The sequence below is a fragment of the Phoca vitulina genome, unplaced genomic scaffold, assembly GCF_004348235.1.
Source record: "Phoca vitulina isolate PV1807 unplaced genomic scaffold, GSC_HSeal_1.0 scaffold40, whole genome shotgun sequence".
Classification (NCBI taxonomy): domain Eukaryota; kingdom Metazoa; phylum Chordata; class Mammalia; order Carnivora; family Phocidae; genus Phoca; species Phoca vitulina.
The window spans coordinates 13,840,964-13,859,871 of NW_022589743.1; the positions used below are offsets into that span (position 1 = coordinate 13,840,964).

The 18,908-nt window shown below is 36.9% G+C and overlaps 1 protein-coding gene across 6 annotated transcripts in view; it reads right to left on the bottom strand.

Moving 5' to 3' along the window:
- Nucleotides 1–18,908, bottom strand: part of BCAS3 (BCAS3 microtubule associated cell migration factor) — a 618,903-nt gene that overhangs the window by 320,637 nt on the left and 279,358 nt on the right. For all 6 annotated transcript variants that reach the window (XM_032428491.1, XM_032428494.1, XM_032428495.1 and 3 more), the window contains 3 exons: nucleotides 10,772–10,896; nucleotides 8,041–8,206; nucleotides 5,962–6,062 (listed from right to left, as the gene is read on the bottom strand). In XM_032428491.1, the coding sequence (XP_032284382.1) occupies nucleotides 5,962–6,062; nucleotides 8,041–8,206; nucleotides 10,772–10,896 (392 nt within the window). The remainder of the gene's footprint in view (nucleotides 1–5,961; nucleotides 6,063–8,040; nucleotides 8,207–10,771; nucleotides 10,897–18,908) is intronic.

Consider the following 18,908-nt stretch of genomic DNA (forward strand, 5'->3'; position numbering starts at 1 on the left):
TCATTCTTATCATTTTTGCCTTGGTATATAACGTCTTTTTTCCCTTCTGGCTGCTTTTAATTTTAAGATTTTTCTCTTTTTAAATGATTTTGAGCAATTTGATTACAATGTACTTTGGTACGGTTTTCTTCAAGTTTCTTGTGCTTGAGACTTATTGACCTTCGTGGATCTGTGAGTTTATAGCTTGTATCAGATTTGGACATTTTTTGGCCATTTCTCTTGTCACACCACCCCTCCTTCAGGGACTCTAATTTCAAGTATAGGTTATCCCACAGCTCAGTGAAGCTATTTAAAATACTGGTTTTTTCTGTGTTTCACTTAGGATAATTTCTCTTCGTCTATCCTTGAGTTCACTAATATTTTCTTCTGAAATTTCTAGTTTATCCTCAATCTTACCCAGTGCAGCTTTCCATATTTAGGCTTTCTTATCCAGAACTTTGATCTGAATCTTTAAAACTTCCCATATCTCCGCTTAACTTTTCAAATATACAAAATACAGTTACAATAACTGTTGTAGAGTCACTGTTCCAGACCCTGTGTGGGCTCTAGGCTCTATGCCCTCTAGGACTCTCTAATGGTTGCTTCCTTGGCTTCGGGCATTTTCCTACAACCACCAGTACTGTGTTGAATACTAAAGGAGGACCCTCTGCAGATCTTCAGAGTTCACATTCTGTGCAGATCCCTTCTCTCTGATGGCGTATCCAGCAAATTCTAGGTTAGGAGTTAACAAATAGTAAATAGGGCTTTGTGGGTCATGATGACTCAAATCTGTGGTTATAATTTTAAAGTGGCTATAGACAACATAGAAATGAAATGGTGTGGCTGTTGGAGTAAAACTTTATTTACAATAATAGTTCATAAGAGTTTGCTGATAGGTGCTCTTCCTTAGTCTTACTGGACTCTCTGCTCCGTCTCCTCTGTATTCCACTTGCACCCCCCCCCCCCCCACTGCAGCACAGTCCCCAAACTCTTTCAAGGCAATAAATGGAGGCAGTTGTAAGGCTTGCCTCATTTGTTTCCCATCTCCCAGGAATCACTGCCCCTCATTCCCTGGTGTCCAGGTACTTGAAAACGGTTGTTTTACGTATTCTGGTTTTTGTTGTTGTTTCAGGCAGAATGGTCAATCTCAAATGGAGCCTCAAGAAATACCCAATAAAGAATATTATTTTCACACACACAAAAAATTTTAAATCCACTGAAATGTACATGTGTGAAACATATAATGTTTTAACCATTTTCTGTGTTTTTTCTTTTTTTTTTTTAAAGATTTTATTTATTTATTTGACAGAGACAGAGATAGCGAGAGCAGGAACACAAGCAGCGGGAGTGGGAGAGGGAGAGCAGCCTTCCTGCCAAGGAGGGAGCCCGATGTGGGACTCGATCCCAGGACCCTGGGATCATGACCTGAGCCGAAGGCAGACGCTTAACGACTGAGCCACCCAGGCGCCCATCTTCTGTGTTTTTCATTCCTTTCCATATGGTGTCAAAGGTTCTCCCCACCTTTCCTATAATGCTTTTAAAGGTAGAGGAAAACAGTTATATCCCCAGTAAAACAGAGAGGTTCTATGGATCCTGATCACCTTTCTATTGTATATCAAAGCTATGTTTCTGTTGAATGATCTCTTGTTACCATTTAACAAAGAAAACTCAATGAGCTTAGGGAGGAACTTCTCACATACCAGGGATTACCTCAGAAGTTCAAAGTCTGACCCCCCACCCCCAACAAAGCTAGTTAATGTCAGCAACTTAAAAATACTGCTGCTGCCAAATTACCTGGAAGAAAGGGAGGAAACATTATTTCTCCCCTAAATAAAACTTTCCCAAGTCAACTCAGTAAGCCCTATCTTTAATTTACAATTTGGGAAGCTCTGAAGCAGACAAAAGAAAAAGTTATTGTCTATTTTGGGATCATATTCAAAGCTAGATGATATTTGTTAGTCTCTCCTAATGTTTATCTTTGTTTTCGGCAAAGTAATACACTGAAATAAAGTGCCTATTTTAGAAAACGTAATTACAGTATGGAATTTTTTTCATAGGAGAAAAAATGGTGTTAACACAAAAATTACAAATCTCCTCTGCTGCAGTCTTTTTATAAACTATTCCTGAGATTTCTTATGACCAAAGCAAAACATTTTTCTGATATTAGATTCTTAACTTTTACCTTTACTGTGCTATAAAGCAAGATTAGATTACCATTTGTACATTCACTTTGCACATTTAATCAATCTACTCAATTAAACCATATGAATTTGTTGATATTTGACTCCTGTTTTACTTACTCAAAATGGCAATTTCTATGGTTCAATCTAATAACAAAGAAGACACCTCAGCCTCCATCGTGTAAGGAACATTCCAGTGTGAGTCAATTTCTGATAGACCAAAATGCCTTAATTTTGTATCATTCCCATTCAATTAATATAGGTGGGAAATGTGATGACAGTTAAGAACACAAAATTTGGGGCGCCTGGGTGGCTCAGTTGGTTGAGCGTCCTACTCTTGATTTCGGCTCAGGTTGCCATCTCAGGGTCATGAGATCATAGCCCTGCGTGGGTCTCCCTGCTAGGTGTGGAGCCTGCTTAAGATTTTCTCTCTCAAAAAAAAAAAAAGAAAGATTTTTCTCTCTCACTCTCCCACTGCCCCTTCCCCGCCCCACCCCACACTCTAAGAAATTAAAAATTAAAATTAAAAAAAAAAGAACACAACATTTTGGAGTTTTTACTTCACTTTAAAATTAGGTGAGAAGTCTTTAGTGTTTCAGGCAGGTTTCTCTTCCCCTCCCCCACCAGTTACCCTTTTGCCACATATGCAGAACTTTGTTTATCAACTAGCAGTGTATTTATTATGATTACAGGGCTGGAAGGGGAGTGGGGATTCCTTGCTAAACATCCTGCTCTCCTACTCTCTTCTCCCTGAGACAAAGTCTCTTTCCCATCTCCATTTACATCGTGCTTTGTCTACTATTATTATAATTTCCGGAGTTTGTACAAGTCCGCTTCATTTGGTCCACGGATCCAAAACACAACACCAGTGAAAATGCTGGCAACATCTGAGAAGTTTGCATTAGAGTTTTACTCCAAATGGTTGTATCTGAAAATACTTCCAGTAATATATTTATCAACTCTTCAAGTTGAGAAGTAAGAGGGGATTTTCAATATGGTTAAGTAAAACAAAAAACTTCCCAGCATCAGGTATGGTATACTTGTGTTTTAAGAGGTCACAACAGCTTTTCAAATGGTTTCAGTAAGAGGAACTGGAGAGAAAGCAAGAGGGTAATAAGAATGTCTTCTTTTTTTTTCTTAACGAGGCTCTAACTTGCATAAAGGACTGAACAGATGGGCAGGTAAAGACATTCTCTCTAAACTGGCTCCGGCATTGCTTTTACCAATTGTATTTCAGGCTTTTACTCCTCTGACGCAGATGTCCATCTTTTGCATATTTAATCACTTCAGTCCTGTAATATACACATGTCCAGGACTTACAATCAAATCGTCTTTCTTTATCTAAGGAAACGGGGGACTTAAAAATCAGGCTAATTCTGTGTCTCTGCCATCAATGTAAAGAAGTAATATAATAATTATTACAGAATTACCTATCGCTTAGGTTTTTTTTTTTTAACCTATTAAATTATATCAGTGACATTTCACAAAGTAAGAGAAAACAAATTAATTACATCCATCACTTATATAGCAGATATTACAACATGACCAGAATCACATAGTCAGAATAGGCATTCCATTATTAAGTCCCTGAAGTCTATTATATGAAAACCAGTACTTTTGAGAAAAGATACAGAATGATGCTTAAACTGTTGCACAGGGTTTTTTTTTTTTTTTTAATTTAAATTCAAGTTAGTTACCATATAGTGTATTATTAGTTTGGGTGTTTTACAATTTTTACAGCACTTTAGCATCCCTTCATTCACCATAACACCACCTTTATAAGAGCAAGTATTGTTATTAATATTTTATATTTATCAAATTATTGAGAGGTGGTTTGGAACTGGAACTCAGGCCTTTCTATCCTTGTCCCAGGGGTAGTCCATCTGGAATGGTCTAACATGAAATGCATTCATACGATATATTTTAATTAGAAACCATAGGATCATCAATGACTCCTTTCTTTCAAATTATCTCTAATTCTTTTCTATTCCAACTCTGCAACATCTCACAAGTTTGTCCTGTCTTCTCCGTAATACACACTTAATTAAAGCCCTCTCATCTTGCTCCAGGATCACCAAGCCTCCGCACCCCTCCCCTCCTCTGAATCTCCCATTACAACACTGCCAGAGCGATCTTTCTAAAATGCGGTTCTGACGGTGTCACTCCAATGCTTGAAAACATTTGGCAGCTTGCTACTGCCTACAGTGGTGGTTCTTAAACTGTGCACCTGGGATCTCTGTAATTCTGAGAACTGGACAGAAGTGTTTAGAGCTGCTAAAATCAAGTAACGTCAATCAGCTTAATTTGCCGCAACACAAAAATTAAGGGAAAGAGCTGCATTTGATTTTTGCCCCTATCTTTGTCCTACATATCTGTTTGCCTACTGGACACAATAAATAACAAAATATCAAAATAATGAAACAAAGCAAACCAAGATTAATTCTGAGTCAACTCTACTTCATTCAACAACTAGTTATTTTCACCCCTGTTGAGAGGTAGGGGGAAAATGTTCTTATGATTTAAATTTGATTTTATAGAAGTGTCATTTTTTTTCTAATTCAAATGATAAGAACTACATATATGATTCAATAATCTAGAACCTGACAACATCTACGGACTCTGCTTCTTGAGCCCAAAAACACTTACATATACCCCTCTGGGGGGGCTTTGGCAACTGAAGTTCTGCACTCATAGTTCACTGATATACCCATCTCATTTTATTTTACTTTTTTTTTTTAATGCCTGTCTCCTGAATTAGTGAATTCACTGAGCCACAGAAGCAACATGCTATTCATGTTTAAATCACAAGTGCCTGACACATAGAAGTCACTCAGTAAATCCATGCTGGGAAGAATCACTGAATTCAATTTTATAAGAGAGCAAGACTGCCAACTATGAGTTATAATTATGGAGTTTCAGAAATTTCGAGCAAAGTCGGTAAATCTTCTCTGTTTCCAGTATAATACATAACACATTATAAAAATAAAATAAAATAGTTTTAGAACTATTTCGCTTCATGCTGCATAAAACAGCCAGGCAAGATAGTAAGTTCTATACAACAAAACTCCATTAAAAGCATGTCAGTGTTGATTTTTAGGAAGTTTCTTAAAAACATACAGCACTCATAGCCATCAAGTTAAATTAAGGATCCAGTCAATCCTACAAAATTAAATTATAATTGTAAAGAATTTTTAATTCTATGACCATAAACTGGATAATAAATATTGTCTTTCCATGCCTCCCCTACAAAATAAGCTGTTTCTAGCTCAATGTACATGTTCTCCTCAAGTGAAAAAAGAATGTGGATCAATTTCTATAAATGTTAGGGCTTAGATACGAAAGTAAACAAATACCCAACAGAGTTGCAATCATTACTTCATTGTTCCCAATAAAATCTACAGAAAGAAAAACCTACTGATACTTTTCACAGTGAAACGTGCTTATTTTTTTTTTATGTCAGAAACAGATAACAAGTTTTATGAAGTTTAATATATCCTAGTATCCTCATTTTAAAAAAAAAAAGAAAAAACTTTTGAGACCACGAGATATACCCCCATGAACTTGTATAACTGCAGGAGTGTATCTCATGGCCAAGGAATATGAAAAGCCAGAGGCATACTTAATGTGTACGAAGGCTTATGGTTTACATTTGTATTAAATATCTTACTTGCCTCAATCTGATTTTTATGGCCTATGGCCTGTGGACCCTTGGTAATATGCATGGCTGCATTAAAAGTGAGCATTTTAAGATGAAATCTCAAAACACTGTACAGAAGGTAAAAAAACAATGCGAACTACTTACGGCCAGCAAGCAGGAACTGATAATACTGGACTGCATCTGCAGCGAGGAGCAGAGGGTGGTTTGCATTAAATGGTGGTTGCAATTCATTCCATTGAGGAGTTCTAAGGAAACGGCAGAAGAATATTAATATTTAAGCTTAATAGATGCGATGTAAATCACCATCACTGTCACCACTTATAGACACTGATATAAACTCACACTATCTTTGTAATCATTAAAGTGAACTTGTTAGAAGTGCTGAAACCTGAAATACAAGGCCATCTGATTAAAAAGAATAAAAAAAAGGTGGCAGTGAGTCATACAATTACATACAGCTGATACTAGTTTAATAGCAGAAGACCTTCCAATAGGATAGATAAGACATTCAAAGCACTGGACAGAGAGGAAGTGTGGAATTCAATGTCACAACTAAGTAGCTCTAATTTTACCTAATTTCGGACAACTGTTGGAGCTCACTACTCTCAGAATATGTGTATATTTTAAAATAAAATAAAGCAGGTAAAAGTGCTTTTAAAAAAACCCACACAGTGGGTTTTTTTTCAGATCCAAAGAGACAGAAAGTAAATTAATGGCTGACTTATTACAGACCTAATTAGAATGTGAGTTCCAAAATAAGCCATTTATTTCAACAATGATGGTGCAGTAATTTTAATTAGATCTGCCTGTTCCTAAATAGCTTGATAAATAAGATATTGATCAGATCAATCTAGGCCAGTAAAGTAGTAGTAAAGAATGCTGGAGCCTCCAAAAATCAATATAAGAATATTTTAAAATGTCAAAAGGAGAGGGATCATTTTCATATCCATTTTTGTCTGTTTCCTTCCATACTTGTCAGGATAAATTTTTCTCTGCCTCTTCTGTACCACTGTACACTCTGTTGAACAGGTTTTATTCTAGATTTTATTTCTCTCTCTTGATACTTGCTTATAAAGATTCTAATGATCATGTACTTTTGAGAAGGACTCTGATTCTTAATAAACATTTCTACAGTGTTTAGCCATTATATCTTGGGGAAACCTTCCAATCAATTTCTATTCATTTCCAGTCCCCTTAATGGCTATTCCAATGTACTCTCTATTTTCAGGGAACATGAGACTAGAAATAGAGGAAGCACTAAAGCTCTATATGCAGGATAGGAAAAAACCCCAAGTTCTGGAAAATGTAATACAAAGATGCAAGGACAAGGTAATTCAAAAGGAGGCATAAGGCAAAGACAACTGAAAACATGATCACACAAAAATTTGTACATGAATGCTCTTAGCAGCATAATTCATGACAGCTAAAAAGTGGAACTGTCATCTAGTGATGGATAAACAAAATGAATAAACAAATGGACACAAAACATGGTATATCCATGCAGTGGACTATTATTTGGCCATAAAAAGGAATGAACTTCTGATACATGTTACAATATGGATGGACCTTGAAAACATTATGTTAACTGAAGAAAATCAGATGCAAAAGGTCATATTTTGTATGATTCCACTCATACAGAATGTCCACAGTAGGCAGATCCGATCCAAAGAGACAGAAAGTAAATTATGGTCACCTGGGGCTGAAGGGTTTGGTGAAAATGGAGAGAGACTGCTAATGTGTATAGAGTTTCTTTTGAGGGTGATGAAAATGAGTGTGGTGATGGGTATACAACCTACCGAAAATTCACTTTAGATGGGTGAACTGTATTACATGTAAATTATATCTCAAAAAAGGAATTACTGATACATGCAATAACAGGGATGAATCAAAATAACTTTGCTGGGTGGAAAGAAGCAAGACAAAAAAAAAAGAGCCCACACACTATGATTCCATTTATATAAAATTCTAGAAACTATAAACTAATCTCTAATGACAGAGCAGTGGTTGCCTGGGGCTCAGTGGGTGAGGCAGGGATAAAGAAGGGCAGGAGGGAGAGACTACAAAGAGGCACAAGAAAACATTTGGGGGTGATGGATATACTTGTAATGTTAATCACAGTGATGGTCTCACAGCTGTATACAGATGTCAAACTTGATCAAATTGTACATTTTCAGTATTTTACACTTCAGTAAAGCTGCTAAAAACAATGGAAGGAGGTCCTACCTAACCAGAGTCCAGCTGGCTCGAGGTGAGGTCATCACTTCCAGTGGGGTGTCATCACTGATCTTGGGGGCAGTGCTGAGTGGCCGTGGCTCCATCATGTGCTCCACTAAGGTCCCATAGCAGCTGATAATGTAGAGAGACTCAACTACAACTTGTTTGGACTGATCTACAAACAGAGAAACAGATCCTGGTTGTGGGATAATGGCATAAAAGGAGAGAGAAAATACAGCAGGAAATGTTTCACAGGGTGCCTGCTCCCTGCCTCAAGGTTGCTTCTTAGAAGTGGATGCTAATGAATATGAGAATCTCTCTGCTCTCAAACTATGTTTAAATCCTAAGCAATTTATTTCAAAAATGATGAAAATATCCTCAAAATTCTAATACAGTGAAACAATATTTCACAGCCTTTTGTATTTTTCTGCCATATAATTTGTTCCCCATTACAAAAAATGAATGATAGCAGGTGGGATAGGGAAGGACTGACTGGAAAGGAACATCGCATGGACTAAGATGTAGTTACATGCGAGGTACCAGTTCAACCGCACGAGAGGCTCCCTGGTGCTTACATCAGCTTAACTTCTCTACTTTCTCTCAGAAAACTTTATTTTTTTTTTAAAGATTGATTTATTTGAGAGGGGGAGGGGCAGAGGGAGAGGGAAGGAAAGAATCTCTGGCTGACTCCCAGCTGAGCAAGGATCCCGACAGAGGGCTCGATCTCATGACCCTGAGATCATGACCGGAGCCAAAATCAGGAGTCAGACACTTAACTAACTGAGCTACCCAGGCATCCCAAACTTTGTTTTTTAAAATCTGGATTAAAACAAATAAATGAAAAACACGCACATCCTCCTCCCCCAAATCCTCTTTCTTCTCTCCTCTCCATGAATCACGGGCCTCTACGTAAACGAAGACCAATCATACTTTAAGGTCAGGTGCTGAATATGGATCTAATCAAATGACTTTATAAGGAAGTACACATGTCCTCACTACTAAAACAGGTTTAGTCCTGTATCTTGGGTTTTACAGTAAACCTAGGAGCATATAAAATCACTCATGAATGCTGGGTGGGTCACCTTATCTCCATGCCAGAGGAATCAATTACAGCTGATTTGAGAAAATGGCTAACGACCAGTCAGCAGGACATAAAGGAGTAGTAAGTTAAAAGGGTAATTAGAACAGAAGGGAGAAGCATTTGAAATCGAGCTTCACAGAGGGTTTTAACTAGTAACAAAAAGTCACTTTGATAGCATCATTAAAACTAAGGAGGTAACAAAAAAAGAGAGATGGGATAAGAAAATGGAAGGCTTGCATACTTTACTGTATCCTCTCCCACTTAGGCAAGGAACCTGCTGTGCCTGAGATCCTATTTCCAAGGAAAGGGTCACAGAAAGGCGATAACTAGGGAGAGGACTGATGTCTGACTGCCAGTACTGAGCATAAAGCAGGGCCATTTTGCCAAGAACAATACAGCCTGTGGAGCTGGGCAGAGAAGTGCCTCACTAACAACTCAGTTTGTGACCTACTTTAATAGTGCTGAAATAATAAGGGCACAATCTTAACATTCAGATTTAAATACCCGGTTCACGAATGCAGGCACTCCTCTGCACACAAAAAATAAGGAGTAACATACTAAAGCAGTAATTATATAAAAATTTTAGGTATTGGGGCGCCTGGGTGGCTCAGTCATTAAGTGTCTGCCTTCGGCTCGGGTCATGATCCCGGGGTCCTGGGATCGAGCCCCTCATCGGGATCCCTGCTCGGCGGGAGGCCTGCTTCTCTCTCTCCCTCTGCCGCTCCCCCTGCTTGTGTGCTCTCACTCTTTCTGTCAAATAAATGAACAAAATCTTAAAAAAAAAAAAAAAAAATTTAGGTATTAATCTTGGCTATCAAAGCAGGGATTTAAAAAAAACACAATTCTATAAACTCAAAGGAGCAATGGTTACCATAAAAGATGACTCTTAAGGGCGCCTGGGTGGCTCAGTGGGTTGAGCGTCTGACCCTTGATTTTGGCTTAGGTCATGACCTCAGAGTCATGGGATCGATCCCCATGTCAGGCTCCGTGCTCAGTGTGGAGTCTGCTTGAGATTCTCTCTTTCCCTCTCCCTTTGCCTCTCCCCTCACTTTTGCACGTGCTCTCTCTCAAATAAATAAATATATCTTTAAAAAGAAAAGATGACTCATTTCTGAGCAGGAGCCTGTTTTTATCTTTTAACTTATAATATGGCAAAGTTGTTGGTGGTGGTTTTTGTCTGTTTGTTTTTTAGAGTCAAGATGGAGCTTTAGAAAACCTGGATTCAAACTCGGATACCATCACTTCCTAACTGGTGCTTTTAGCTAAGATATTCAAACTCGTTGATCTCAAGCTCCTTGTCTCTAAAGTAGGGATAACAAGGGTTTTCCTCCCCACACCTCAGAGGCAATGGCATGGAATTAGCTTGTCAAAAATGTAAAAATGTAGAATGGTATGGCATTAACAATGCTGAGGACACTGGTAGATTGTCGCCAGCAAAGCAAAATACAAACATTCAGATGGGCAATTTATTTCACATTTATAGTGAGAGGATAGCCTTTCTCCTTAATAAGGCTTGAGTAGTTGAGGAGAGACATGCTAACTGAATGGAAAAATGGGTTCAGAGAATACTGGGTTCAAGATTATTCAAGAACCACTACAAATTTCCCTCAAGAAACAAAAATTACAAATGGCAAGTTTAAGCTTCAGTAAGCTCCATACCTTTTTCTCTTTTCAGACCTGCATTATTTGCAAACCACGATCTGGATGTCCCGAACATTGCAGCCACACAAAATTCTCCGCCCATCGATTTGCTGGGTGAAATTTGTGGAGGTGGTTTAACTTTGCTTAAAAAATAAAATGATAGTAAAAAAAAAATTACCATGATGGAATCACAGATCTCAATATAGTGACATTATTTTCTTTAAAATTCCACCCCAAAGTATTCAAACCCTCCATTGTGGACATGCATTTTGCCTTAAGTAATAACTGGTGGTGTGAGACAGTGTTCTGCAGTAAAAGTAAAATTAGTGCAGAATTCCAGAGTATTATCACAACAGTAACATATAAAAACAACAAAAATTAACCCCTTTTTGAAGTATATGTTGGTGAAATCCAAGTCACTTCCTTTCAGATGGATAACATTTCTCTGGAGATTTTAAAGTGGAAGAATAGAACCAGGCTAAGTATCTCACAATAATAAAATCGTTTATCATTTCATTTTGATATGTAAGATGTGGGATTGACAGGACAGTTGAATGGAGACGGCACGTATGAAAATGACAAGATGATACAGGATGAAAATATGAAAATGACAAGAAGATACAGAACGAAACCCTGTGAATGGTTCAGCCACAAAGCTACATAGTTAGACAGTGTATGGGGAGAAGATCGAATGCTCTAATGCAATTATATTCACCAATCCATTTGTTTATTTTTTCTTCATGGGTTTGTGAAAATGATGTGTCTATTTCTGTTCTGTTCTTCACACGTTTGAGGATGCCTTAAGTCACTGATGTAACTCCCATAAAAAAGTACTTGCTTTCCTGTTTGTTTTCTCCAAATTAGCTTTTATACCATGAACTTCTAATATCAACCTTTCATCTTCTGTGAAATTCTATTATTTCTCTTCTCTTTTGATTTGGCAAAGGCTTCCCCAGTGCTCATTGGCAATTCTGCTGACCACCTCAGATAAATGGTGGTAGTTCACACACCAGAAAACAGCCTCACTGCATCCTGGTCGAGATCACAGCCCCTCTGGACACCAGAGCTCTGATGTTCCTACTCTGCTAGTCAGTCCCCAATGTCAAATGACATTATTTCTACCTTCTTTTGTTCACTGTCCTTTATCTCTTTATCTGATAATAAAGTATGATTAGGTGGAGAAAGATTGGGTTTGGGAGCCAGGAAGAAACCTCCATGCTGCCACTTCTTAGCTGTGTGATTTATTTAACTTCTCAAAGCTCAGACTGCTAATATGTAAAATAAAAATAGTAATGCCTACTTCATGGGGTTATTTTAAGCATTATTTGTTATTTGTTTTTGTTATATTTGTTATTTGTTCTCTAAGTGTGCTCCCTGGCTAGAAGTATCACCTGAGAACTTCTTAGATAGACAAATACTCATCAAGCCACACCCCAAACTCTGGGGGCAGGGCCTAATAATCTGTGCTTTGTTTTAGTTTAAGTAATTTTTTTTTTTTTTTAACCCTCCAGGAGACTCTGGTACATGCTCAGGTTTAAGAACCACTGTATTGGGGGGCGCCTGGGTGGCTCAGTTGGTTAAGCGACTGCCTTCGGCTCAGGTCATGATCCTGGAGTCCAGGGATCGAGTCCCGCATCGGGCTCCCTGCTCGGCAGGGAGTCTGCTTCTCCCTCTGACCCTCCCCCCTCTCATGTGCTCTCTCTCATTCTCTCTCTCTCAAATAAACAAATAAAATCTTTAAAAAAAAAAAGAACCACTGTATTGGGAAAGTGCATAAAGCAATCCAGGCAGTGCCTTCCCATATTCATGGTACTCAATAGGGTTAACTGTCTTTTATATGGCACACCGCCTTCACCTAATTTTCCAAAGCATCAAACTATGCTTTGGTAATTCAATTTCCAGGTCCTTATGACACCTGAAATAGTCTTCCACATATTTTATTTCCCCAGCCTTCTGCTCTGACATCTTCCTGCTTGGGAAAGCAAAAAGTTTGGGTCAGAGGCCACTGTGATTGGTCTTTTTGGCTCTCCCTTTGTGCCAAATCTATGGTAATGCACATTGCCATATATGAAAAGGCCTCTTCTTTCCATCATTAACATTTCTTAACCACTTCACATCATTACTCATAAAAACCACACCCCTGCCTAACATACCAACACCAGTCACAGTCAGACTTCCACTGACAGGGAATAAAGATGTAGTTTTTAGAAAAAAGTTTCTGTGAGGAAATGAATCTGGTTCTACAGATAGTTTCACATCTTCCTGGCTGCATCTGCCACAACTACAATAACCTACCAACAGAGAAGAAGACTCCCCCACCCTGACCCCACCTACCCCAGAACAAACACACACCTTTCCTCGCCATCAGATTATCCTTCCGGGTTACGATGCTCTACGTTGTAATACCTTCGAGTGTAAATTCTCCTTCAAAGCCTTTATTTCTATCACTGAACTGCTATCACTGAGCTAGTAAGTTCCTATAACTATCATCTTTTAGTTCCTTTGGTCATTTTTAACCCTTAGGAGTTTGGGGAGTTGGAGAGAGAAGGAGAGAAAAAGCCATTCTAGAATTTGTTGAAAGGTGTTTCCAATTATGTAACTATGTGTTTTTACTAGAATCACCATCAGGGAACAATAATACTACAATGTACAAATAAGCTTCACAGGGACAAATTCAAAGCTCTTTGCAAATTACTGAATGCTATTTTTGTTTTTGTTTTTTTAAGGCATGTGGTAAGCAACAAGAGAGAAAACAAGTGGGTATGACACTTCTTCCGAGAGACTATGGCACATACAGTGTGTCCTGAACAGACTTGAAAAACAGTTGCTATTAGGCAAGATAGTTACCTTGATAACACAGTAATAAAGAGTAGAAATATGGTAAGAAACCAATTTAGTCTTTGACCATGCAAAAATATATTCTGTGTTTATTAGCTTCTAGTCTAATCAGTCAATGTCAAAAGCTAAAACTAAAACCTCTTACACTTCCATAACGTGACACATAACTCAGCTTCTGAACACACAACTAAAAAGCATCAACACAGTATTATTTTACGCAGACTCATTATCTCCTGCAGAGAATAAGTATCTTATGATAAAAGTATGCTTAAAATTATGTAAAGAATGATCATTTTCATTTTTATACATTATTTCTTCTTTTTCCTCTGATGGGGCCTCAATGAATCACATTAATACAAGTTTGTGTTTAGTAAGTGATTTAAAAGAGTTTTCATCCCTTGAGCGCCTGGGTAGCTTAGTTGGTTAAGCGTCCTACTCTTGATTTCAGCTCAGGTCATGATCTCAGGGATATGAGATCGAGCCCCACATCGGCTCTGTGCTGGGCATGGAGCCTGCTTAGGATTCTCTCTCTCTCCCTCTCTCTCTCTGCCCCCCCCCCCAAAAGAGTTTTCATCCCTGAGAATAACTTGCTATCTCCTACATGGTGCAGTGCTGTGCACCAGGGAGGGAGCATATCTGGTGAACATATTCCTAGCAAGTCATTTCTACCATCAATCTACATTTGGAATGACTTTTAACAAAACAGAGTATAAAGATATGTGTCTACAAGACTTTCAGAAAAATTAAAAGGAGAAATAATCTAAAGAAAAGATTACTGGGCGCCTGGGTGGCTCAGTTGGTTAAGCGACTGCCTTCGGCTCAGGTCATGATCCTGGAGTCCCAGGATCGAGTCCCGCATCGGGCTCCCTGCTCAGCAGGGAGTCTGCTTCTCCCTCTGGCCCTCCCCCCTCTCATGCTCTCTCTCTATCTCATTCTCTCTCTCAAATAAATAAATAAAATTTAAAAAAAAAAAGAAAAGAAAAGAAAAGATTACTACTAATTAAGTATTTCTACCCAAGGGGAGAAAAATTTCACTTTGACTCACTTTGCCCTTTATCCTAAGTTTTAAAAAGACTAACGAGGAATTTGGAATGGAGGCAGAATTGAACTTTTCCAAAATGACTCAGAATATTTCTATTGCAAAATAACCTTTTGTTGGCAGAAAAATAAAACACTGAAAAATGATACATATGTGGAAGGAACAAAAGATAAAAGTACTAGCCTTGTAAATCATGTTCACTTCTATACCGGTGACCCAATCATTTTAGGAAAGCATTCCAAAACTACCTTTTTTTTCTTTCTTCCTCTCAATATCTCCCTTTATCCTCCAAAAGGGGCTTAATAAATCCCATTACAAAACATTTGCAAGTTTAAAAAAGAATACCTCTGGGTGTTTGGAGGCCTTCCCGCATTTATTAATTTATTAAATAGTCTGATGCAAAAAATAAAATTTCAATGTATATGGAGCCCAGGAATTCAATTGTGTTGATCATGGTTTTCAAGAAGAACAAAACAAACTGATGGAGCTGATGGACTCCTTTCTACTGGGAACTTCTGCTTCTTACCCCCCTTAGCCCATCATAAATAGCCTCATGTTCAAAAAGGAAAAGTAAAATTTGGCTTAACTTAAGAGCAGTGTGTAAAAGAAAAATGGAATGAATTCAACTTTCACCCTATCAGGCAAAATAATAATCATAAAATATCATATTTACTAAACTTGATACAAGAGAACTACATAATAAAAAGTAAAACAAACATACAAAGAAACAAACAAATAAATAAAAACAAAACAGGGGCGCCTGGGTGGCTCAGATGGTTAAGCATCTGCCTTCGGCTCCGGTAGTGCATGATCCCAGGATGATCCCAGGGTCCTGGGATCAAGCCCCACATCCGGCTCCTGGCTCAGCGGGGAGCCTGCTTCTCCATCACCCTCTGCCTCTCCCCCTCCCGCTGCTCCTGCCCTCTCTCTCTCTCTGTATCTCTGTGTCTCGGATGAATAAATAAAATCTTTAAAAAAAAAATAAGGTACTAAATTAAAACTCAGGAGTTTCACTCTTTTTCACTCCTTTTGGGAGACTTAATCATCTAACTATTAATCATCTAACTATAGCATGAGAATCATTTTCACTGCCATCAGAAGTTCTGGGGACGTTAACACTATGACGTCTTTCATAATACTTACAAAGACTATTGAAGTTAACCATTGGCTTTTACTGTATTATGTAATCCAGTCAGATTAACATATTGAATTTCTCTTGCCTTTTTTTCTCTCCACCCTACTGCAAAGAGAAAAAAAGCAAAACTCTAATAATACCTGCTTTAAAATTACAGAAAAATTATGTCCATCTGGGTAAATCTACTATGTCCCACAGAATAGGACGTGAGTGGGGTATCTGTGCAAGGCATGAAAAGCAGCAATGAGGTCCATTGCTTTGTTTAGGACACAAGCATGGAAAGAGCTAAACTGAGATAGAAGCACCGTTTCTTTCATTTTCCACTTTAAATGTTAGACACCATATTGCTGTAAGAATTACAAGTGGTGTAATATCTTTGTGTATAAGAAAAAAAATCTTTTCTTGATATTCCTCACTGTGATTGAGCTTTTAAAAGGAATTTAGAAGTTTTCTCTCACCCTCAACTTTATTTTTCTAAGAGAAGAACTAAGAGGGAAACTGAAAGTATTTTATTTTAAATAAAGACATTAATAATATACCTAAAATTATTCTATCACAAATTATTCTTAAAGACCTAACAGATTTATATAAACTTTACAAATAAGAAGATTCTCCTCTTTATATAAATCTTTTCTTTCAAAAATGAATTTATAATATTTTAAATATTCTCAAAAGAACAAGATTAGTTTAAATGAACTATTTACATATAAACTGAATGGTCTCAGCACTAATTAAAACTTTAATTATAACTTGAAATGTAAGTTTTAATTCTTATTTAAGATTAACCTTATATAATACAAACACAGGTTATGAGCATGGGATATATTCAAATGGGCTACTTTTGTCTACACTATTATGTATATATTTTTTCTTTTGATAAGCAATTAAAAAATAACAGCAGTTCAAACATAATACTACATGTACATTGGGAGCTCAATAAATACTTATTACTTATTTGTAATACTGAAAGCAAAATCAATCTTAAAAAATTCACAATGGCTATTTCTCTTAAAATTTCTATATTAAAAAAGTATTATATGTGTGATTCTATTACAATATTTTAAACAGTCATTCAAACTCAAATATCCTGGAGGAGGCATAATCCCCAGAGTGTATAAAATGGCTAAAATGTCGAAGACGGTCTGAATAACTTTCCAACAAGCTTATTTTGTTATCAAAAGGAAAGACATTATTTTAAACTGACTCACTGCAACTGCATGAATTTAAACAAACTAGTTTATCAAAGAATGAAGAATTAGTAGAAATTGTGATCTACCAAAAGCAAAATCTTAGCTAAATACAAAGGTTGTAACTTGAAAGTAATAAAAAAAAATTGTATGAAATGTCCATTACATTTGAAGAGGAACTATAAAAATTTCATATTCTTCCAAAATACAAATATAACCCTGCAACTGGAAATACTATAAACATATTTATTTGGCATAATGTTTTATTTCACAAGGGTAAATAAAAACATTCTCAGGTTGAATGCTAAATATCATGGAAAAATAGCAAAAACTGTTCAAACAAAGAAGCTCTTATAAACAAGCTAGGAGAAGTTGTCAAATTTATATTCATTTTGCTGCCCTAATTTGAGGTTTCATTAAGATCTTAATGGGAAAAACATGCACCACGAGCAAAGGAACGTATTTTAAAGGAGGATCTTTTAGGCTGGTATAAGTGACTAAAAACGAGTTTCTTGTGAGCTGACGATGGCATCAAACAGACCACAAAGCAGTCTTCTAAAAGACAGGCAATGATTTAAAAGTCTACTATATTTCATATATCCCTTTCTTTAATCTGGCTCTTTTAATCTTGTTTCAACCTCAAATCATTTCTGGTTGACAAGTGCTTTTGCTTAAATTTGAGGAGCACATAAGCTGTTGAAGGAATGGAGTTTTCCGATTTAACATACAACATTTGTTACTCCATCTTTACTTCTATGCTAAAACTTCAATCTCTATTAACATACTAAAACTCTTTCCTTTGTACTCAGAGAATGAGAAATTTATCCTAAGATGGAATCTAATTCTAAGTTTAGTCTACAAAGAAATTTTGTCGTATGTTGAATCTGGCATTTAAAAACTGACTGCTCATCTAAGCCTCTAAGTAAGATCCACGTATCTTGTTTGTTTGGGGAAGAAATCTGGTTAACAAAAAGAATAAAGATTGACTTGCATGGAATTTTCCTCATTTATACCCTGAATTTCTTTAGAATAGTTTCACAATCTGTGTCCTAATTTTGAGGCTAATTTCAAGGAGGAGGTTTTTATGATTGGTCGCCCTATTCTTATATGATAATGAAATTTTCAGATGTTCCTGTGGCAGATGACCACTGAAATTAGTTTGCATCAAATTATAGTGTACCTTCAAGAACTATTTCAGTTTCTTTTTGTCTAGAAGAAAAATGGTTGGAAGGTTTTTTTTCTAGGATAATGGGACAGTATGAACAATTCCCAGTAGCACTTATGAGAACTACACACACACATGTGCAGAACTCTTTTAAGTATTCTGACTACATTTATAAAATTGATATACTTTACATTCCCCCAAATTTCCTTTTGGCTCACTTAACTCTTAAAAGTAAAAAAAAAAAAAAAGAAAGAAAGAAAGAAAAGATCTAATTTAAAGAAGCTTCTTTTCAAAAATGGTATTTTTCCCTTAAAAGAGTAATAGCAGAAGCATCTCATATTTACTGAGCTCTTACTATGTGCCAGGCACTGTTCTAAGCACTGTTCTAAGCACTATATTGTCAGTTCATTTCATGCTCACAATGAACCTACGCCGTAGGTGCTCCTGGTAACTCCATCTAATAGATAAGGAAACCAAGAAACAGAAAGGGTTTAGAAAATTACACAAGATCACATAGGGAGGGAGTGTGTGAACTGGGGTTTAGGACCTTGATGGTCTGATTCTGGAGACCTGACTCTTAGCCATATGTTAAACATACCAGCTCCTAAATACATTCTACTTCACATCTTTACATAAAAGTATTAAATATGCTCTATTTCTTTTCCACGACCATCATGTCTAAGACTGACAAAATTGTATTTTATGCATTGTAATATAAGAATTTACTAAATAAATAAGTTATGGTGAACAGGTGCCAATAACTCAAAATAATAAATTATTCAGGAGTTCTT